The sequence below is a fragment of the Xenopus laevis genome, chromosome 1L (genome assembly GCF_017654675.1).
Source record: "Xenopus laevis strain J_2021 chromosome 1L, Xenopus_laevis_v10.1, whole genome shotgun sequence".
Classification (NCBI taxonomy): Eukaryota; Metazoa; Chordata; class Amphibia; order Anura; family Pipidae; genus Xenopus; species Xenopus laevis.
The window spans coordinates 142316640-142341702 of record NC_054371.1 but is presented as its reverse complement, the minus strand read 5'-3'; the positions used below and the strand labels follow the sequence as shown (position 1 = coordinate 142341702).

Genomic DNA, 25063 nt, shown 5'->3' with positions numbered 1-25063 from the left:
GCTTAGGCAAGGCACCGTCCCAATTAACAGATTTATGCATGCTACTTGCCCGAATTGGCCACAGCCCTTTATAACAAATCTCAGCCGTTTCACCAAAACCAGGAATGTTAAAGGGGTTGTTCACCTCTGAGTATGATGTAGAGAATTTTCACCAATTTTCCCAAAGAGTGCAACATACTTAAAATCATTTCTTCAAGAAGTATGTTTCTAGGTTTAGATATTAACATAGTTTGACGGTTTTATGATTAAAAATGTTTTATTTCATGATGTGTTATTATACTAATTCTACTTTTGCATTTGTAAAAAAAATAAAAAAATGAGGACATTACACTCATGGGGTTGAAAACCGTTTTTTTTTTCCCACTTTGCTACATTTGCAATAAAAAGAGCAAAACAGTTTTCAACTGCAAAATTTGCAATACAATACAGGGAATGTGCAATGAATTGTCAAGAATATTGGGGGGGGGGATATTTATTTTAGTACTGCCAAGGTTGGCTGAGGCAAATAACATTTCTCAATGGAATGTCAAATGTTTGGAGCTAAAAGCATAAAGATGAGAACTAATCAGAGTCTTCATCGTCAAGGTATTCGTCTGCGTTGCTAGATGTCCGTACAATGCCTAAAATAAGACAGTTATTGTTAGTGTAATGATTTCCATCTTGTTTGCCTTTTCAGGCTGAAACACTTTCAAAGGTTAAGAAAAATTTTCTCTCTTTTCACTTCTTTTAACCATTAAGAAACCTTCAAACTTAGGGGCACATTTACTAAGTTCGAGTGAAGGATTAGAATAAAAAAAACTTCGAATTTCGAAGTTTTTTTTTTGGCTACTTCGGCCATCGAATTGGCTACTTCGACTACGACTTTGAATCGAACGATTCGAACTAAAAATCGTTCGACTATTCAATAGTCGAAGTACTGTCTCTTTAAAAAAAAAAAAAACTTCAACCACCTACTTCGCCACCTAAAACCTACCGAGCATCAATGTTAGCTATGGGGAAGGTCCCCATAGGCGATCTATCCAATTTCTGATCGAAGGAAAATCGTTTGATCGATGGATTAAAAGGATTTAATAGTTAGATCGAACGATTATTCCTTCGATCGTTCGAACGAATATCGATAAATCCTTCGACTTCGATATTCGAAGTCAAAGGATTTAACTTTGAGGGTCGTATATCGAGGGTTATTTAACCCTCAATATTCGACCATTAGTAATGTGCCCCTTAGTAATATTCACAAAAATATAGATGTTTATCATTCTTTTCTAGCATTTTCTCCAGCATGAAAAGATGTGAAATTCTCATAGACTTGAATTGTGAAAGATTTTGACTTCTGCCCCTAGGGAAGAACTTTTTTCACCTACTCAAAATTGGTGAATGTTTAGTGCAAGGGTGGAAAAGCTTTGATAGGAGCCAGATAGATAAACATATGGGGGAGGGAGATTTTGAAAGGAAAAAAAAAAACATAACCTTTGAGAAACCTGCCTCAAATTTCTACTGACAAAAATACAAATCTAATGGTTAAACATGGGTTTATAAGAGAAATGTAGTAACGTGCAAAGTTTGTTGAGGTCTGGAATCTGAAATCAACCAATAACCATTATTTAGATGGAGCAACTTTTCAAAATAAAATATTTTACGGATACTGAAACAAAATATTTGTTGCTCACAAATATTTCAAATTTTTTTTTAAATTATTATTAAACATTCTCTACATTTGGGTTTATGTCACATGTCTATATACTGTATATTTTAATTTGTTTTGCATTTGCAGTTTTTCTCAGCAATGGCTGATATTACAACTCAATGTGGGAATAGCTCAGGAGAGAACTCCATACAGCCACCATGATTACCATTAATTATTGACATGTTTTACTGCCAGGAATTTTCTTGGGAAAAGTAGTAAAAAACAAACACTGGGTTGTTATACCCTTTATCATAGAAAGGGGCACTATGCAATAATAGTTCTGGCCTTATGTTTGTTAACTGCCCTGTACTTGTTAAAGGAATGGCATAGCTCTTTGCAACTTGTATATGTTTTTCTTCAGTTGTGGCACTCTTTATTTTTCATTGCAATAAGCTCTCCTGCTCCTTTTTTCAGTCAGGTTGGAGAGGAGAGGAGAGAAGGACTTGGGAATTCTCAGGAATGTACATTGTCCTGAAGCTATATACACCTAAGGTGGGGTAGGGCTACAGAGGCCTGCTACAAAATTAAATTTAAGCAACTTAAAAAGAGCTATATGATGGTACAAAACAGTTGTTATAAATTTCCCATAGTGCATGTATTACAACAGTCCTGAGCAAAAAAACATTCTTACCTTGTGCTTGTTTCTTTTTAAGCAGTGAGGCACACTGGGCATTTGTAGCCATGTCAAGTGCAAGCTTTTTCTCATTATTCCTTAAATCTGTTCTTGCACCTATAAAACAAGCCCTTGCAAGGGTTACTAAAGAAATAAATTCAAAAATTGGATGACATTTTACATTGACTGCATTAATTAGAACATTAATGGCTCTTTTTTTTATCACTGTTATACAGTGAAAGTGAAATGAAAACTTCATACATAAAACTATATACATACACCTTAAATATTACACTAGAAATGTAACCTTTCACTTTAAACAACAAACCCACCTTTTACAAGAAGTAACTCTACTATGTCTGCATAGCCTTTCCATGCTGCTGCGTGCAATGCGGTGTCACCAAGCTTGTTCTGGACAAACCATGAAATAGGAAAAAAATATATATATTTTGCAATTTATAAATTAGCACATTGTGTAATAAAGTAACATGGGGCAGTGATACAAAATCAAACAGGGGGCACTGTAGGTTAGCTGGCAATATAGCCATATCCATTTGTGTATTGTCAGAGTTACTGCAAACTAAGATGTTGCCTCGAAGTTCTGAAATTAGTATAGATGCCCTTGGCCTACAGAACTGCAACTTTGTTTGGATCCAAAATATCAGCTATTTGCTCCTTTGGAACACTAGATTTAACCTCCTCATGGATGGATGCTGACAATAGGGTATTAGACTTGTTTACAAGGGGGCAGGAAAAAATGAGATTGCCTATACATTCATTGTTGAACTTTAAAATGTCTGCTTATTGTTACAGAACTAAAGATTGTAAAGGACAATGAATGGCTTATACAGTAAGGCATCCCCAAGTGTATTACAGTGAAACCTCGATTTTAAGTTTTCCCAGCATTTTACATTTTATATTTGTGGTCCCACCAATTTATAATGCATTTCAATGGATGCATTTCCCTGATTTTCAGTAATGTTTTTCCAGATTTTACATCAAAATGTTGTTACGATGTTCCCAAAAACTGCTTTTTTATTTGTGAAATAAAGAGGTTTAAAATACTAACCAGATGTATATTTTGCCATGGTTCTGCCTCTAAATGGTCAATTCCAATTAGTCTGCCCCTTATACAGTCCTGCACTTAACACTTTACAAATTTAGGTTGTGTATGTGACTGACAGAGAGGCCTTGCACATGCCCCAATAGTGTAACATTACAGTTGCAGTGCTTAACCCATTTTATTAACACAGTTAATGTATCTCAAAGTAAAACTGACTACTGTGCTTATATCCTTTCAGTACTTAGAAAAAGTCACTTTAACACATTTTCCTGATTTTACATTTTCCCGGATTTGACATATTGTTTTGCTGGTCCCCTAAAAAACTAAAAATGGGGGTTCTAATGTAAATCTAAAATGTTATATTTTTAGAGTGATGTAATTAGTAATGTAATTGCTATTGAAAATCAGTTTCCATCTGTTTACTTCTCTGCATTCCTGTCTCTGCTCCTGAAACAATGTTACAACTGATAAAAGTTGATTAAAACACATGGAGGAGACCCAACTCCTGTTACATTGTTTTAAGAGTCACACCCAGAGAACAGAAATGGATAAATAAAACCCCGATTTCACCAGCAATTACATTCAGAAATAGCTTTACAGCAATTGAAAATGTTTCATTAATGTAAAGTTGGCTAGACTTAAATGTTTTCATTTTGTAAAAATCAATTTTTGGGTTTAGGAAAAGGACAACTTTATAGTCGAAATACAGCAGCAAAGAAACGAGAAAGCTTAGTCTGTGCTTGAAAATACATTGCATTTGAAAAGTTTATGCTGCAAGTATTTTTTCTTCAAACTTACAAAAAGATGGTTTCCCACAATTCAAGATGCTTACCATATAAATAAATGATTTACCTGTTGATTTAGTTCAATGTTTGGCTGTGCAAGCAACATATCGACGACATCTAGAATATAAATCAATGAAATTATGAGTGAAAGGAGTGGTAGTTAGTGTATTTAAATGCAATGCTTTGTCTTAGGACAATTGTTCAAATTGGAACAGCCTATGTTAGCAAAAACATTTTTCCAAAATCATCTTTATTTCAGAAACCTCTGTCCTCCCCTAAAGTAGAGGGTCATCAACCTCTTTCTGTATGATGTGCGTGTGCTGCTACTGTGCATGCCTTGCTTCTATGGCTGCCTTAGCACATCATAGATATCACTGGCTGACTCTTGCCAGCCAATCACATTAACAAAATGCAAATGAAGTGAAATGAAAATGCACTTATTGCTTTAGTCCTTAAATGCCCTCTTCTATGCAATTATATGGCATGCCTCAGGATTAACAGCCAGTTGCAATTTTAATGGCTTTATTTCAAATGCCATTTCAGCCATGAGGCAAAGTGAGAAACTTGTACCTGTCAGTGCTTGCCTCAACTGGTAACTTTAAGAGCTGGATCACTTATTTTAAAGGAAAACTATACCCCCAAAATGAATACTCGAGCAACAGATAGCTTTATATGAAATTTAGTGGCATATTTAATAATCTTATCAAACTGGAATATATTTTTAAGTAAATAGTGCCCTTTTAAATCTCTTGCCTTGAACCACCATTTTGTGATGGTCTGTGTGCTGCCTCAAAGATCACCTGACCAGAAATACTACAACTCTAACAGGAAGAAGTGTGGAAGCAAAAGACAGGTCACATGAGCCAATTAACAGACCGAGTTCTAACAAGTATAGTTTGCTTGGTATGTTTGTGTGCCCCGTGAATCATACCATCCCAGGGGGCAGCGCTTATTTTTTAAAATTGGGAATACCGATTTTAATGAAAATGTAGGCTTACAGCACACAGATGTTTTCTTCACTGGCTGGAAAAAAGAGCTGGGGAAGTCTGTAATTGTAATGAAGTCTGTATAAATAAATGTCAGGTATGCTTGGTCCCTGTGGTTGTCTGGATTAGGGTATTGTTCTGTAACTTGGGGGTCACTATACCTTAAGGTTACTAGAAAATACTTTTAGTAATCCTATTGAAATAAATCCAAGAGTATTGTTTGGCTATCAATATGGATTTATTCAGCTTAGTTACCAATAAATACAAGCTGCTATTTTTTATTAAAGAAAAGAGGAATAATTAAAACAAAATATAATGATTTGCCTAAATGGAGAGACGTTTCTAGATAGGACATCCCTATACCTATATATGCAAGCTCAAAGAAGTTACATGGCACATCATTTTAATAAATGAACAGATTAAAATAAAAACTGCAAGAGAATACCTTTATGACCTCCATGGCATCCCCAGTATAAGGCTGTGCTTCCAGCTTTGTCTAATCCATTGACCCCAACCCGGTTCTCCAAACATTCTCTTAACCAGCTCAAATTACCTAAAAGTTAATTAAAAGAAAATAATTTTGAAATAGTCTGCTTATAAACGCTGACAGCAGATGGATCCTATTAAGCACTTAGTGTGTCATTATTACCTAGAGGATTCTGAATACACATACTTACACATTTCTATCATATTTTTACAACCATCAAGAAATCAATATCAAATATTCTGGCCTGGAACAGTTTTGTGACAGATGATGTATAACAACCTATTTTGGAGCACTTTATATACAGAATGATAAGGGACTTAAACTTCAAGTCGTAAAAATAACAATCAGTACAAAGAAATAAGACAGAAGATCAATTGTCCTAGCGAGATCAATGAAGGTTTTATGATGCATAATCACACACCTCTTTTGGCAGCTTCATGCAAAGGATTGTCGATAGACTCAGCTTGCTCAGCAACTAGGAAAAACATTAAACAGAATCAATGCATTTGGGACGCATGGATATAGAACAGTTATATAAAACAGTGTTTCTTGACCTTTTTCTCAGGAGATGCATTTTAAGATTGGGCAGATTTATGACACTGAACTGGGAAATCATTATTTGGGGTCACTTATGAAAAGTTTGCTGTTTGATAGTTCATCAGAATGTGTTTCACTGCTTTTAGCAGTTGAACACATTCATAACCCATTGGGATATTAGTGCTTAATGTAGCACAACTCTGCACTTTTACCCATCAGAATCATTAATTCACGATACAAATGTAGGGAAAAAGGGATATGCACAATTACATTGTTAATTTAAAAAGCACTGGTAATATTTCACTGTGTGCCACATCTTGCTAAAAATTACACAACAGTAATACATTAGTTTTCTTCCTGATCCAAGAACCCAATATTTAATTATGCACTTTAGATTTTACAGTGGGTAGGCAATATTTACTATATTGCCTACCCACCGTAAACATTAGAGGCCTGTCCCTCAAGGTGGGCAAATTGAAGCTGCTAAGTGTTCCTGATATAAAGATTAATCATTAAAACAGACATGGGCAGGTTTAAGCTGTTGATTCAGCTTCTTCAGACAGGTTTAATAACCCTGTCGGGCATGGGCCAATGTAGTCCTCTCCTGACGGGCCTGCATAATTGCTAGTTATGAGCCAATTGTTGCCCAGGGACAAAATTACTGGATCAGATTAAGTAGGCTCAGCTTGTAAGTGGCCAAATTGGGCAAAGAGCTGCTTGTTTGGGATGTAACAAAACAAGCACATCTTAATGTGTATGGCCAGGTTAACTCCAGGCAGGATATATCAAGATCCTACAGTACCATGTTTGTAAATACTTCTAACAAAATATACAAGTATGCGATCCGTTATCTGGAAACCCGTCAATTATCTGTGTCAAATGTGAAACTGTCAACATGTAGAAAACCCAGAAAGCAAATGATGTATTCTTCTGTGCCAAGCATTTTTTTTTTTAGAAGAAACAGTGTAGTGCACAGTGTTGCTTTACAAACAGTGCTGTGGAATCAATAATCTGCCAAACCGTCAAAGGCCAGATTATATTAAAAACATGATGTTCTACAAACAATTCTATGTAGCCCTTGAGCAAACTGAATGTCATAAATATTCCTTGAAGGGCCATATCCAGCTCAATGTGATGCAGTGTGAAGAGAACAAAACATTGTGGCACTGAAAGAAGAGTGCATAGTGGTTGTATACACGGCTTCACATAAATAAAGCGCCAATTTCAAAATTCTGCAAACAAAATAATGAACTATGCCATTCACATTTTGCTCAGCATGACAGCCCAAGCATTTCAGAAAGTGCTTGCCTCATTTGACTGCTCCCATCTTGTATGTGTTTATGTGTAGGTTAAATACTCTGAGCTTAATAAGTAAAAACTGCAGCAAAACTAGGTTTTCCCAATGTGCTTATGAAGCTGTTTTTACTTTTATTCTGTAAGATAAAAACCAGATTACAGAAATGTACTTTTTGTTCCTAGCTTCAGGTTTAATGTAACTAAATATGCACTTAAGAGCAGGATAAACAAATATAAACTTTAAATGTAAAATAAAAAAAAAATATACAGTTTCACTTATGGCATTACAGGTACTTTAAGAAAAACAAGCCTTGTAATGCCACATGTATAATTATAGACCTTACTGCATGGTGCCTTGAGGCAGTATTATTAATAACTATAGAGAGTTCGGTAGCTACAGAAAATGAAGAAACAACTGTTCCTAAAGTGACTACTAACCCAAACTGTGTGTAGAATACATAACATGGCCATAATTAAAAAGTGTAGTTGCCAATAACAGAGTAGCATTAAATTAGAAAACCTCAACAGTCCCAACATTTGGAAAATGAAACAAATTAACTCATGTGGAGATATCTGCCGAGATAAACTTAAAAAACACAAATTTATATTCCATGAAATCTTGCCATAAACAAAGGAAAAGCAAGTTAATACCTCTGCTGTGCTATAACTTAAATAAAAATGATGACTGTCTTTGCACACATGCTTGTCTGAACATAGATGTTTTGTAAGATGGCATGCATCATGTTAATGATTCATCATTCCAGACGTCTTATGACGGTTTTTATAATATATATATATATATATATATATATATATATATATATATATATATATATATATATATATATATATATATATATATATATATATATATATATATATATATATGATAGTATTAGAATATAACAAGTGCAAGCCTCTGACCACATCCTGTCTATTAGATTAGCTGTTAAACTCCCTCCCCTTTCACAAAATGCCGTTGCAGATCTTTCTGTCCCCAAGATTCTTTTGTCCTGAACTTGAATGAGAGAGAGAGAAAAATCACAATCAATGCCCGTGCTACAATTTGCTACATTAGTTGATACATTTTAGAATGTCAACAATTATTGTATCAAGTATACCAGCTGCCTTTAATGAAACCCTGGGATTATGTTCAGCAGGGAAAAAAATAATGTTTGAACCAATGTGTCAAAATAAAACAATTTACTGAGTTATCTTCCAGAGTTGCTCTAGGGAGGGTAAAAAAAATGTATATACTTAAATCGTCAATATTAGAATAATTGTAAAAAATGAAAAACAAAAAGCATTTTTAAAAAGTCTGAACTGAAAGTATTTGAAAGGTGAACAGCCCCTTTTGACAAAAATATAGACACAATATAGACACAAGTCTTATGTTTTGAGATTTTGGTGTGTTCTTTGCTGTGTTGTAAATGCTGGAAATTCTTGCAGACACCTGTAACCTAATTCTGACGTTATATTATAAAGCTGCGTCCATGATGTTGATATGTAGGCAAGGTCTTGGTGAGCAAAGCTCAAGGGCTCTACAGTATTCTTTGTATGGTATCACAATAAAGTCTGGCCTGTGTTATACATTAAAGGGAAAAAGGTTAAACAGTATGGCATTAGGGGAAAAGATCCATTTGTCGAATACTGTAAATGATTGTATACACTTACCATAATTACTGGGTATAAGACCTGTTTTTCCTTTGCAAGTACCTTTCCACCAATTTGTGTCACTCTGAGAAAAAAAAAAAAAAAAAAAAAAGAATGGGGTTATTTTCCTGTATAAATTCCTAAAGCATTGCATAAAACAAACAGACATTGTGCTAGGAGGGTTATGGATTAAAGATTTTGGGCAAACATTGTGCCCTTTACTACATATGGGGTATCTTTATGATTTTACAGACTAAAAAAAAAAATAATCACTTTATATAGAAGAATTGTCCACCCACCCTATTTAGTCTAGGTTCTATGATTGTATTATTTCTATATAATACAGAATATCTAAAAGATATATGTTGAAGAACTTGGCTGATTATGTGCAAGGGATATTCAGATTTTTGGAGATTTGTTGTTCAAACAATATTGCTGGTAATGACATCCATGTTAGGGTGATGTTGCAACAAATTTCGAGCTTTGACTCATAAAGTCAACTATCTGTTAGGATGTGGGAAGTTTGTGTAGTTTTCTTTCTTCAGACAGAACCATCTATTGAGGTGTCTGCCATTTCTGAGAGATATATGCAGTACCATATGTAACTTGTTTATTTGGTCTTTCCTAAAGTCCTGAGTTATTCAAGAAATATTTATTGCCCGACTAAAGACTGCTTTGCACAACACCACTACTTTATTACATATTCCCCAATGGCACAGTGTACAATTAGCCCACAAAACTAACACTTGTAGCACACAATCATACTTTACAGCAGGAAAACAACTATGATTTTTACTCTAGACAAAGTGCTGCTTGTTTTAAAGGGGTTGATCACAGTCAAACACTTTTTTTTCATTTCAGTTGGTTTCAGATAGTTCACCAAAAATAAAAACTTTTTATCAATTACTTTCTATTTTCTAATATTGAAGTGTAACTTTTAATTTGTCACCTTCTTATGTCTTTCTAAAGCAGCTTGGGGGAAGGCTAGTCTCCAACTGTTTTAAATTGATACAATTAGTAGATACATTTCTTGAATTTGATGCTGCTGAGCAGAATCCAGAGATTCATTAAAGGCAGCAATTGATACAATATTTGCGAATATCCCAATACACCATAGATGCTGCTGAGAACTGTATCAACTAATTGTATTATGTAAATATAGCAAATTGTAAGAGTTCAGAATGCAATTAAATTACTGGATAACACTAGCGACAAGAACATAACATTTAAAGCTTCAATTTTGGAAAAGAATTTACAAAAATAAAAAGCAATTGAAAAAAAGTCTATTTCTGGTGAACAATCTAAAGTTAAAAATAAATCAATAAATAAAAAAAAAGTGTTTGGAAGGTGAGCAACTCAAATTGAAAATGTTTCAGTTAAAAATCCCACCAGAAAAGCTAGAATCCTCATTTTTCAGCAGGAACAGCACTATAAATCATCTGTAGCTATAATTAGTAATTCAATAAAATGATTTTTCTTGCAACATTACTGAAAATTAAATTGCATGGTTTCATTTTCACCTCAATAAAACTTACCATATCAGCTATATAAAGTATATCCCCTTCTTCAAAATATAATTCATCTGGCTGAAAAAAAAATAAAAGTAAAAATGAAAATGTGCATGATAAAGTATTAACATGGGCTCTGCTACAGTAAACAAAACATGGGTTTTTAAAGATACAATAACATCAAAATGAAAATATTACATTTGAATTTACATCTATTGATCAAATACCTATAACTCCTGTATAAGTCATCGATGGCATTTGACTCCTGTTAATTTTCCGGTGTAACAACTAAACCCATTGTATTCTACATCTCTTATCTGGTTTCTTCTGTTTAAACAAGCCTTTTTTTGTCCTCTTCAGGTTGAATAGCTACCGTTATGTATACACAGGCATTTCATTTCATAGTGTATTTTAAGGACTATAATGTGGGCCTACAATGTAAAATATTTAAAAAAAAAAAGCTAGGATTAATAATACCTTTATACCACATACATTTTGTTACCGATCACATGCAAATGATTTGTTAAAGGAGTAATCAAAAGTTATCCCTTTCGTTGCTTATCAGGAAAATGGGACATTAATTTCACATGTCAGTGTGCATTAAAAGGTTTTTTTTTTTTTTTTTTTTTTTTTTATAATGAATTTAGTAATTTCCTGATTTGCAACCAATGTGCTTAAACAACCACGGATGTGTCTGTAATACAAAAAACATAATGAAATGTTCATGCTGACATTGCTACTTATACAAAATGTAGAAAATTACAGAGCAACTAAAGGGCCAAGTAAACAATACTTATTGTTATACTCCACAGTCAGCTCACTAGTAGCCTACATTACACTCAACTCCTGCTCCTTAAATCTACATCTAGCAATCCTTCAAAATTTCTTTTACATAACATTTTACAATTCTTTTATTTTTCTACTTTGGGGTGCTGGGAACTGGAGTTCTTGGAAATAGAACTCTGTTTTGGGGAGTAAAAGTGGCCATCCATGGGCAGATTTTATTGTGTTAAACAACTGATTTTAGCACGATTCGATAAAATAGTTCACTTAGCGTTACATGGATTGGGTGCAAATGATCGCATCGTTAGGACAAATCATTCCAACAGTTGGTCGGAGAGGTTTAAACATTCTCATAGTCAGACGATGAAACCAGTGAACTGTTTGTTAGAACAATCGCTTAGGGAAATTAGATTGTTCACAGAGCACCCACTAAATCTGACCGTGTATGGACATCTTAACACAGGACTACTGGATTTGGAAAGTGGCAAAGAAGCTCTGTGTATGAAAACTAAATAGCTATTAAGATGTACCTTGTAGTAACTCAATATGCCATACGTCTGCTGTAATTTAGACTTTACTTGAATCCTCCAGATACTGATGTGTGAAATGAGCAAAGTACTTGATGAATAAGAATTAGGAGTCCTTAGGCTTTAACAGTTTAGTTACAATGGCGTATTATTGTTATATCATTATCTAGGTTCTCATTCATCCAGGTCATGGTATACCTATAGTAATAAGACAAATTAACTGGACTTGCTGTATATTTCTTTTTCCTTGAAGACATTTTGCAAGTCATCCGACTGGCTTTCTCAATTCAGAATATCCTGTACAAAAATATTTGGCTATATACCCTGGCATCTTATTCCAATTAGCATAATATGTTTAGTAAAACCAGCATGGGGTCAGAGACCTCATGGAGGCAAGGAAGTGGAAAGAAAGGCTCTGGGTACCAGGACACCCAGTCATTGGCTCAGATATGCGGATGACACCTGGGGTAAGATACACAGACAAGAGGTACAGACTTTCACTGGACACATGAACACAGTGGACCACAACATCAAGTTTACACGTGAAGATGTACAAGACGCACTGGCTTTTTTGGATTGCTTGGTAAAAGTCAGAGAAAGTGGAAAGCTGGAAATAGAGGTCTACAGGAAACCTACCCACATTGTGTATTCGGTGCAGTGCTGTGAGGAATGCTCAGATTTACAGTATACATGAGAGAAATCAAACATTACACAAACAGCGCAGTACAGGAGAGCCAGCTCCTCTGGTCAGGACTAAATAGTGTATCTACATCTAAAGGACACACGTTTGAAGACTGCCAAGTTCACAATCTGGACAGGGAGGAGGAGGATTGGTTCAAAAGAGGTTCAAAAGAGGGGTCAAAGAAGCCATATATGTGAAAATAAGTTTGAAGAGAGGCGGGGGGGGGGGGTACGACACCTATTGTTTGCCACATACAATTCAGTTTAAACACCTCTACCTGGATGGTTTAATAACAGCTCATAGCTCCAATCATACTAATACCATCAACACCTTGCCTCCATGAGGTCTCTGACCCTATGTTAATTTTACTAAACAGATTATGCTGACTGGAGTAAAATTCCAGCGTATATAACCACATTTTTTTTACAGGTCATTCTGAATTGAGCCCGTTATCCCCCTCTTGTGTGGCCCCATGAAAGTCTGTCTGTTGTTATTGCTTACCTTGTGTAAGCTTAAAAGGTATCAGTAACTGGCCTCAGAATTGTTTACCAGTATGTGCAAAAGGAAAAAAAAAAAAACAGGGCTAACCAGCACTCAAAATCCACATGGCCAGAAGAAATGTATGTAAAAAATTATATTTATTAGTAGAAATTAAAAATTACACATCTCCATGGCCCTATGCGTTTCGTACCCTAAGGGCACTTAGTTTACACCTCAAATTCAGATTGTAATTACATTGCTCACATCTGGCATTGATCACACCTGTAACACCTCTATTGTTCACACCCCTAAAGCCCTATACTGTTCACACCTCAGACCGAAAGTGCCCACATTATTGTTCACCTCTTCACATAAAAATCTGGAGGGGCAATAGCATTGTGTCACTGTATGTAGCACAGTGTGAAGCCAATAAATTTCCCTGTCCCCTGCTGTATGCTGCCTGGGATACTCTGCCTGCCCATGCTCCCTGTGTGTGCCATACTCTGCTCCCTGTGTGTGCCATACTCTGCCTGCCCTATGCTCCCTGTGTGTGTCATACTCTGCCTGCACTATGCTCCCTGTGTGTGTCATACTCTGCCCGCACTATGCTCCCTGTGTGTGTCATACTCTGCCTGCACTATGCTCCCTGTGTGTGTCATACTCTGCCCGCACTATGCTCCCTGTGTGTGTCATACTCTGCCCGCACTATGCTCCCTGTGTGTGTCATACTCTGCCCGCACTATGCTCCCTGTGTGTTCCATACTCTGCCTGCCCTATGCGCCCTGTGTGTTACATACTCTGCATGCCCTATGCTCCCTATGTGTGTCATCCTCTGCCCGCCCTATGTTCCCTGTGTGTGCCATACTCTGCCTGCCCTACTCTCTGTGTGAGCCTGGAAGGGGTTTGTTAGCGATTGGAAATTGTTGTTAGGGGTCCCTATCACATTCCCTACATATTCACAGGGGAGGAGGCATATGGATTTAAGGGTATGTTTTAATATGACTTAATTTTTGGTTTATGGTTTAAAGTGGGTGTTGTTTAAAAACAGGGAGTGCTGGCTTCCATTATCAGCCCCCCACCACACAGGACAGAAAAAATCCAGCCCTCGATACCACAGAAGTTGGACAGCACTGATCTAGTATATACAGCATATTTAAGACATGAGAGAAAGGATATGTTATGAAAGCAACTTACTGTTCTGGGTTCAAACGTGTATAAGGCTCGGAACACTTTCACCTGCCCTGCAAAATAATAAATATATACATGTATGTATAAACCGCAAGCAAAAAACAGCAATATCCCTGCCAAGAAAGTGCGTGTCTGTGAAATGGACAAAACAGACCATAATGTTTACCCGAGATCATAAACTTGAATGATACATATACATTTAATGGTGCACTAGTGCTTTGAATTGCTATCCCTTTAGAAAAAAAAACACCTGTATCGAATATCAGTTGTCTCCCACAAACATGTTGTATGTGGCATATGATTCTGTTAGTAGACTCAGATCCCTCAGGAATAAAGGCTCGAGTACACTGAAGTTTCACTGTAATAATGGCTTGAGTACACAAACTAAGTGCTTTTGTAAGTTCCAAACGATAACCTTTTATTCCATTATCTTTTAAACACATGTCAAGTACAAGAAAATAAAGTAGTCTTTAAACAAATGAAATAAAGCACATATGCAATAAAATGCAATTCTGAATGCTCATGAGTATAACCAGGCAGAATATAATGAAATCAATTAGCTGATGAGTTGAGGTGTGCTCGAACCTGTGTCAAACGCATAAAAAGAAAGCTAGTGTGCAAAAGCGAAAACTGTAAAAAACATCACATGCTATACAGTGTTTCTTTGTGTCAGTATGAAATACTATTGCTTGGCCTTTACATTTATCACTGCAATAATTAGTAGAGTAGAAACAGGGGTTAATAAACTGTTTTATACAGGTGTGGGATGAGTTATACGGAAACTCGTTATCCCAAAAGTTCTGAATTACAGAAAGGCCATCTCCCATAGACTCCATTTTATCCAAATAATCCAAATTTTTACAAACGATTTCTTTTGCTCTGTAATAATAAAACAGTATTTTTTACTTGATCCAAACTAAGATAGAATTAATCCATATTGGAAGCAGAACCAGCCTATTGGGCTAATTTAATATCTTTACATGATTTTCTAGTAGACTTAAGGTATGAAGATCCAAATTACGGAAAGATCCATTATCCGGAAAGCCCCAGGTCCCGAGCATTCTGGATAAAAGGACTCTTACCTGTATTGAAAAGGAATAATATAACCCAGTCAGAGTTTACATTCCTGTTATTATCAGGTAAGCAAACACATGACATAAGTATAAGCTATTGTGCACAGACAGTTGCTTACATACATACATTTGCATTGGATGTATTTAGTAGTTATAATGATGGTTGTGTAGTGTGCTGGTCTGGCAACCAGAGGTACATATTTTGCATATATGAAAAGTTTTTTTTAGATTATAAAGTTTGACACAATTAGTATTAATACAGCTTTTTTTTTTACCTCGAATGAACTTGAAACCTGAATTATATCTTATTTAAGAAAAAACTCAAATGTGAAAAACCAGATTCTGAGAGTTCGAGTCCTGTAACTGAAAACTCGAATAGATAAAGTCTTCAGCGAAAAAAAGAAAAACTCGAATCGCTCAAATCATTCAAGCAGGCTGTTAAGCTGGCCATAGATGCAAAGATCCGATCGTACGAATCATTGTACGATCGGACTTTCCCATCTCCCGACCCGCCACTAACCATTCAGATCAAAGTCTTACCAGTCAGATTAGTTAAAGAACAGATCAGCAATGTTCTGCCCCTGACAGCAATCGTACGATATCTATGTCCAACCAAAGCTACGGACAGTCTCCCACTGAAAATCGTACGATCGGCAATACACGCAGAGATATTATCGGCAGCCGACAGAAATTTTCTAACCTGTCCGATCGACCAAACGACTGATCTCCGCCGGACGAAAAATGTCGGGACTCTCCACACACGGTTCAAAAATCGTACGAATCCTCGATTCGTACGATCAGATCTTTGCGTCTATGGCCAGCTTTAACCTCTTCAAATGGTTTAAGGGAGCTCTGCCATTAACTTCTACATAACCTCGACAGGTTTTAGGTGGTGTATTTTTGGGTTCGAGCTATTTCCAGAGTTGGGGTAAAATAAATCTTGAATATTCTAGTTTTTTTTTTAAAAAAAACCTTGAACAATTCGAGTTTTGTTTTTTTAACCTGAAAATGTCAGTTTTGACCAAAAAATACAACTCGAAAACTAGAATTTTAGTGAAAAAAAACTAACCTTAATAAATCTGCCCCATAATGTCATTTAAGAATGTTATACTGCAAACTATTCAAATTAGGACTAACATATTTATACTATCAGCCCTTGTCTTATGACAGATGACCTTTAGTGAACAATGAAGAAAACAGCTTTTCTGGTACAGTAACAAACGTACAAATGGTTAACCACTGCAGGCTACCTAGATGAAACTAGAATGCACCATTTTTTCATCTCTCTTAATAGTATGTATTAATTAATTGGGGATGCACCGAATCAAGGATTTGGTCCGGTATGTGGCCAAGATGTGTCCTTTATAAGCCGGATTCAGCTGAATCCACGTGCCTGTCAGAACCGAATCCTTATAATCATGTGACTTTTTGGCACACAAACAAGGAATTATAAAGAAAATTTAACTGCACGTGGAACGCATGGTTCTCTTTCACCCTAATTTTCGGTCTGGATTCTGGATTTAGCCAAATCCTAAAATAGTGGAATCGATGCATGCCTAAATGAATCCCGAAACCTATAAAAATGAGAGTTAAGAGAGGCACAGAGAAAGAGTTAACACTAGGCAATCAAGGGCCAGTGTCAATCTGGATGGAAAATAAGCAAAATCTTGACATTTCCAGGTAAAGAAAGATTTAGCAAACTGCAATGCAGCAGTCTCAGCCTATACCAATGGCACTGTGTAAATTCTTAGTCTGCATCAATATCTGGACTAGTGTTCAGCCTTTTCCGATAAGATGGTATAATAAACCATATACTTCTTGCTGCTTTAGTGCACACACGGCATGTGTTTTGAGAAAGTGAGTTTGCAGTGTAGCATAGCTTGGCTTTCACTTCATGGCAATGCATGAGTAACCTGATCTCAGGTTTCCCTATGTGTCTGTACACATGGAATGGAGATCAGCGCTGCACACAATATAAAGACCAGAGCCCATCGCTATTCCTCTGGGTGCAGACCCATCAGAAAGCATAAGATGAGTTGAAGGGCAGTTAAACCGAACCACAAAGTGCCTTACATTCAGTTCTATATTTAAAGAAAAAAAAAAAAAAAAGTGCCACTAGATGCAGGTAGTGATGTAACCGTGCGATGTGCGGAACAACGGACACTGGAAAGTTGAGAAAGCGTGTTGAGACAGCTTTCCTTCATTTCCTGCCATCACTAGGCCTGAAATAACTCGCCTTTAGCTGCTACTTGGTTATTATTTTGTTCTGCAACAAAACACAAGGAATCCTGGGAAGTAGTTTTTCCAAATAAAAAGTCATTTTATGCAGCAATTTGCTGCTAAATGGAAAAACTGCACTTGTGAGGTTTAGCAACTATGTTTGTAAAGCCCAGCCTTGTAATAGATCCAGGAAACAGTTAGGGAGTTATTTACTAAAATCCGAATGCAAAAATCACGAAAATTGTGGGGGTTTTTTATATAAAATTTGACCTTTAAAAAATCTAAATTTTTTCGGAATTTATTAAACCCCGAGGATGGAAAAGTCAGAATCTGAATCTCAGACCTGTCGAGGTTGCATATAAGTCAATGGGAGAAGTCCCAATGATTTTTTGATGTGCGCTAGGTTTCGTGCAATACCCCAGAGTGTTCGAGTGAAAATTGGATGCAAAAACATGAAAAAATCATGAAAATCAGATTTTTTCCCACAAAGCAAATTTTCGTGAAAATGTAATAATAAATAAGTGTAAAAAACCCGAGCGGGGGGGGCGGAGCCTGACGCCATGCTGTGAGGACGCTTTTGCCGAGTGCTCCCTTACCACAGCCGCTAAAATTAAATCTAGGATAGTATTTGATCTTCACCTCACCTACTAACTTTCACTACCAGCTTCTCAGGACTACGCCAGGAATGTCTTCTCAACGTTCGCGCTCTCAAAAAGACCCTGGAAATTTTTTTTAAGTGCCAAGCAGCGGACCAACCGAAAAACCAAGATGGCGCAGCTTCTCCCGACGCGAAAGATAATGCGGGGAGTACTGCGTATTTGACGAAGTCAATGCTGGACAAAAGTCTGGACTCGCTATTGCAGAAAATGACTTCTACATTTCAATCGGAGCTTCGTTCTGCTATTTCCGACATTAAGGCGGATTTGACGGCTATGGGCTCACGGGTGGATCTACTCGAATCTAAGCACGACGACATGGTCACGACGCATGATCACATGGCGGCCCGAGTATCCTCGCTGGAAAGGTCTGTACTGTCCCTTACTAATCACACTGAGGATCTGGAAAACAGATCCCGGCGTAATAACATACGTCTACGCAATGTATCGGAGACACACACAGACCTTTCCAAGTTGTTTGAACTGCTTTTTGCCAAATTACTGCCTGAATATGCACCAGACTTACTACTACTGGATAGAGTGCATAGGGCCTTGCGGCCTAAACCTCCAGATACAGATCCACCCAGAGACGTTATTGCCCGGCTGCATTACTTTGAAACGAAAGAAGATCTATTGCGCTCAGCCAGAACTAATGAGGCGATAGAAATTGATGGAACACCTATACTTATCTTCCCAGACCTGGCCCCTACGACCCTGCTGAAGCGTAGGGAACTGAAGCCTGTTACATCGTGTCTTACACAGGCGGGTCTGAAATATAGATGGGGGTTCCCGTTCCGCTTAACAACTTTCCAGAATGGAGTGTCATATTCCTTAACAGACCCTCTGGATGGAGAATCCTTTCTCAAGAGGCTAGGTCTCGTCACCTCAGATTTGCCTCGCAAGCAAAGCCCTACGAAACCGTTGCCAGTGCGACCTATATGGGAAAAGAAAGCTTCAAAGACGACATCCAAGCAGCTGAAGATGTCCCCGCCACCTTCTTCCAGATCCACCAGTTCCACCACTAATACTCCATGATGGCGTTTTCCTGCAAACATCGCGATTCATCCTATTTGGGGTCTCGCCTCTCTTGCCCTACTACACGATTTTTTTACATCCAGCGGTTGAGTGGTTGGGAGACCGGCGATGCTTCTGTCGGCAGTGTGGGTTATGCATTCCTCACCCCCCAAGGATCATTGGTTCTACGAGCCCTACCTGGTACAGGTAATGATCCTCCTGGGACTTGTGACTCTCCCGGGCTTGGACTTTGATGGTTATATTGTTGGTTATGGTTTATTTTTATTTGGTTTTTATTTTTACTTTTTGTTTTTTTTTTCCTTTTTTCATTTTTTGGCGATATACTTGAACTTGAGAACCGGGCAACGCGACCATACTTGTTTTGGCAATACTTCCGATACAAGTCTTGTGGAATCCTTTGGCCCACTCTACCTTGATAAGGACGCTGTTATTCTTACTTTTGGGATTTTACCTAGCTACAGTGGGGAAAACTTGCCTCACATGGTTCTTATCACGATCTCTGATTTTTGGTTTGGCTATTCTCGCCTTAGATCATGCCTATCCCATGTTATCCTAATCCTGAATGTCTCAAACTTAATATTTCCGTTGAATGTTTACAGTTGTGATCTTTTTTATTACCACACTTTTCAAAGGTTAAATGTCTTGATACAATGCTACAATTTGTTATATGAGGCTATAGTACAGTGTGCCCTTGGATTGCCATCACTCTTGCTCCTTAAAGATAATGATGTTTTGGACTGGATCCATTTTCAAAACAATAATGTTCTTTACACATCTGCAAACAATGGATATGAAAATTGTTACACATAACGTTAAAGGGTTGAATACCCCAATTAAACGTAAGATGGCAGGCCAATATTATGCTAGAATTGCGGCTGATGTGGTGGCCCTTCAAGAGACACACTGGGCCTCCCCTGGTCCTAAACCTTATTTACACAGGTACTACTCTCAGATTTACGCTACCTCGTACGCTACTAAAGCAAGAGGGGTGGCAATTGCCTTTCGCAATCATATACATTTCACCTCTGAAAAATCAATCTTAGACCCAGAAAGTCGATATATCCTCCTAATTGGCCGCATCGGTGGAATTTCTGTTACATTTTTGAATTTATATGCCCCTTCTGTTGGGTCCAGGCAATTTTATATGGAAGTATTTAAACTATTGCAGATGCATATGTCAGGTCTTGTGTTTGTTATGGGGGATTTTAATCTCGTAATGAATCCCAAACTCGATAGATCATCAGGAGCTGATAGTAATTCAATGGCAGCGCCCAAATACCTTAAAAAACTATTGCAAGAGTGTACGTTGATTGACTCCTGGCGCTCGTTACATCCCCAATCAAAAGATTACACATTTTACTCCCCTGTGCATAACTCGTATTCTAGGATTGACCACATATTTGCTACCCAACTCACTTTACAGCAAATTTCATGCTCCGATATACTTCCCATATCATGGTCGGACCATGCACCTGTGTCGATAGTGTGTTCCCTTTCTCACAACCCTCGTACGAGACATGCCTGGTGCTTGAATGAGTCCCTCTTGACAGACTCCTCATTAACATCTGCCATCATTGACGACTTGCAGGATTACTGGGAACACAATATTGATGAGGACCTATCCATGGGGACGATATGGGCGGCTCACAAAGTGGTTATACGGGGTTCATTCATAAAACTTGCAACCCACAAAAAAAAAGAATTTGCTAAAAAAAATGATTCCCTAGAGAAACAGATTTCGGGTCTAGAATCTGAGCATAAATCATCCCCAACCGCCACTAATTTAACCAGGTTAACCAATGCGCGTCTGCAATTGAAAACTTTATTACAAGAAAAGGCTGAAAGAGCCTATCGTTGGTCTCAACAAAATTTATTCACATTAAAGGACAAACCTAATCGTTACTTAGCTAATAAGTTGAAATTGGAACACGGTTACAAGCCAATTACTACTATCACAAACCCCTCAGGCGACCACCTCCATAAACCAGCAGATATTTTGGCTGAATTCCATAAGTTCTACGAAAGTTTGTATGCTACCCCAGTTATTTCTCCACCTCATGTACGGGATCAACTCCTGGACCAAATTAAACTACCCTCCCTATCTCCCTCTGAAAAAGAAGCCCTTAATAGCCCTATTACACATGAGGAAGTTAAGCAGGCGATCAGCACTTTAAAAAACAAATCTAGCCCAGGCCCTGATGGCCTTCCTTCCAGTTACTATAAAAAGTTCCAGGAGTTTCTCATTCCACATCTCACAGTGCTGTTTAATGATATGTTAGCTGGTCACTCCATACCCCCAGATATGTTGAGAGCAAACCTTTCCTTACTTCCGAAACCTAATTCAGATCTGACCAAAATCCAAAACTACAGGCCCATATCTGTATTGAATGTGGATGTAAAATTGTTTTCTAAAATTCTTAGCCTTCGGCTGAATGAATACATGCCACGGTTAATACACCCAGATCAGTCTGGTTTTATACTTGGTAGACAAACCACTGACGCTATAAGAAGGTTGATTAATATAATCCATGATACCAATATTACCAAGTCACCACTTCTAATATTAATGATTGATATCTATAAAGCATTTGACTCGGTCTCATGGCCGTATCTTTTCAATGTACTCTCAAAATTTAATATCACTGGACCTTTCTTAGAAGGATTACGAGTTCTGTATGATTCTCCTACAGCTTCCATTAAAATGTTTAATATGCCTTCTCCCAGCTTCCCGATTCTCAGAGGAACGAGGCAAGGATGCCCGCTTTCCCCGCTTCTATTCGCTCTTGCGATAGAACCCCTTGCTTGGCTGATTCGAGAAGATCCCAATATAATGGGTTATAGCAAAGGCAGTAAAACTTATAAATTGGGGTTATATGCAGATGACCTGTGTCTCACATTAATTAATCCCTTAACCAGCCTTCCCAATTTATTTCGAGTACTGGACAAATTTCAACAAGTTTCGGGCTTGAAAGTCAATTTAAATAAAACTGAGGCACTACCAATCCATACTCCTTCCCACCAAGTTAAACTGCTACAGTTGAATTTTCCCTTTCAGTGGAAGCAACACTCAGTGAAGTATTTAGGAGTCAAAATAACTAAAAATTACACTACGCTATACCAAGCTAACCTCCCACCCATGATCCATCACTTACAAACTAAATTAATTGAATGGAATTCGCTTATGCTCTCTTGGCTAGGTCGTATTGCTGCTGTACGTATGGTGATCTTGCCGAAATTACTATATTTATTTCGTGCCCTTCCTGTTCCAATGTTCCACAATGATATAGATAAACTACAAAGGGCGACATTAAAATTCCTTTGGAATAATAAGCGTCATCGGATTAACAAATCAATATTATACCGTTCCCTAGAACAGGGAGGCCTTGCGGTACCCAATTTTCTTAATTACTATAAAGCAGCAAGGGTAGCGCAGTCTATTCTTTGGCATGCGAAACCTAATACAATCCCATGGGTTGACTTTGAGAATTCTACTATATCTCCGATTGCAACTGCATCGTTATTATGGTTGATCAATCCTAAGCTTAATCATTATCATATAGAGAATCCTATCGTTCGCTTACATTTACGAATATGGGCCACAGTAAGAAAGAAGATATTAATGCATGAAACTCATAGTAATAGGCAGCCTATCATAAACAACCCTGATTTTTTACCGGGGCTTCAGGGTTCGTCTTTTGAGTGGTGGAGAAATAATAATTTTAATATTCTGAAAGATTTGCTCACCCCCAGAGGTTTTATTTCAAAAAATCTACTCCAGGAATCCTATGCTATTCCTGATGCTGAGCTGTTCAGATATAATAAAATTTTACACTTTTATACTCAACAGGCTAATCTGAAACCCACTATGACGAGTTCTCTATTTGAGAATAGATGCAGATATCCAGAGCAGATGTCTCACGCAATATCCCACTTATACGCACAAATTAATGGCGCAAACATAGATGAGACTCCAAGTTATACCCAAAGATGGGAGAGTGAACTTGATGCTATTATATCTCCTGCTAAATGGGGACGGATTTTTGACTCGATACGTCATCTTTCTCCGAATGTTAGCATACGAGAATCTGCATACAAGGTTGTCATGAGATGGTATGTAACTCCTATCCAAAAACAGAAATACCATTCCTCAGTTTCAGATACCTGCTTTAGAAATTGTCAAGAAAGAGGGACGTATTTGCATTCTTGGTGGTCTTGCCCTGTAGTCAAACACCTATGGTCTGAAACTTTTCAAATGGCATCACGAATCTTTAATGTGCAACTTCAGCCAGATTTCGATAATGCATTATTTTGCTTACCCTCTAAGAAACTAGATAAATTACAAAATAAGCTACTGTCACAGTTATTAGCAGCAACGAGATGGAATATAGCCTTGAATTGGCTGGCTTCTACACTCCAAATGACACCAGTGACGAACCGAATTGATCATATATACTCATTGACGTATCTTGCGGCATTGGTTTCGGATGCTAGGGAAACCCACAAACTAATATGGGAACCTTGGGAGACCTATAAAAAGAATAATTCCACCTAAGATATTTGATTCTGGTTTTTTTAATTGCATACTTGACCTCATTGGGATAAATTTTGGGAAGCGGAAGTCTTTTCATGTACATGAAGAATGCTTACTATAAATGTTGTACATTTCAAATGACAACGGTTAGCCTGATTGAAGTTGTGCTTACAAATGCCTACCCCTTCCTTTTTTTTTATTTTTTTTTTTTAATTTATTTTTTTGTTATTATTGTTTTATTTATTTATTTATTTTTTATATGATTTGATTATTGATAACATGTTATATGAATGTTTTCTTTCACATGTTCAGTTTGAAAAATGTAAAATAAAGAGATTATAAAAAACCCGAGCGGATTTGATCGGCGTTTGTAGTAGAAAATATTGAGATAAATTCGGACTTTGATAAATAACCCCCTAAATGTAAATGCTACGGTAAAGATATGGGACCTGCTATCCTGAATGCTTGAGACCTGGGGTTTTCTGGGATGTTTCAGTAAATAACCCAAATTTTGTAAAAATGAATTCCTTTTTCTCTGTAATAAGAATAAAACAGTTCCTTGTACTTGATCCAAACTAAGATATAGTTAATTCTTATTGGAGGCAAAACCAGCCTATTGGGTTTATTTAATGTTTACATGATTTTCTAGTAAACTTAAGGTATGATGATCCAAGTTATGGAAAGATCCATTATCAGGGAAACCCCAGGTCCCAAGCATTCTGGATAACAGGTCCCATACCTGTATTGAATAATCTAGCCCGTATTGAAAAATATATAGTGAATAACATAATGCCTATTGTCAAATGTAAGCATATTTATCAGAAATCAATGAGGATTTCTGTAACCCCTTATGGGCACATTTAAGACGCAGGTTTCAGCCCACATAAAAGCATCACTTATATAGATTCAATTATATTCTGTCAGGTTGTAAAATTGAGCATGTATGGGCCTATTTATGAAGGCTCAATTTTTTTGGGTTGAGTTTTTAAAGGGGAAAACTAATTTTTTTTAGAGATTTATTATACCCCAAAGCTGCTAAAATTCTGAATCCAAAAATACTACCAGCTAAAACCTTTCAAGGTCATGTAGAAGTCAATGGCAGAGGTTCCTGAAGATGTTTCTTGACATTGTGATCTGTACTGGATAATCTGATAAAAGTCTGGGTTTTTGGGCAACAACTTGAAAAGATCGTATGATACAATCTGAATTTTCATACGATTTTATTGAGTCTCTTCCTGCACTGACTTTTTCGATCTGATTATTTGATAAATTAATT

The 25063-nt window shown here is 37.1% G+C and overlaps 1 protein-coding gene across 1 annotated transcript in view; it reads right to left on the bottom strand.

Annotated features, from left to right (window-relative positions):
- Positions 1-237: 237 nt before the first annotated feature.
- The window catches only part of ostf1.L (osteoclast stimulating factor 1 L homeolog), a 28496-nt gene continuing 3670 nt past the window's right edge, over positions 238-25063 (bottom strand). Inside the window, 9 exon segments of the mRNA NM_001086942.1 lie at positions 238-620; positions 2316-2414; positions 2630-2708; positions 4213-4262; positions 5577-5684; positions 6040-6093; positions 9126-9189; positions 10640-10690; positions 14279-14325. Coding sequence (NP_001080411.1) covers positions 562-620; positions 2316-2414; positions 2630-2708; positions 4213-4262; positions 5577-5684; positions 6040-6093; positions 9126-9189; positions 10640-10690; positions 14279-14325 — 611 coding nt within the window. The 3' untranslated portion in view covers positions 238-561.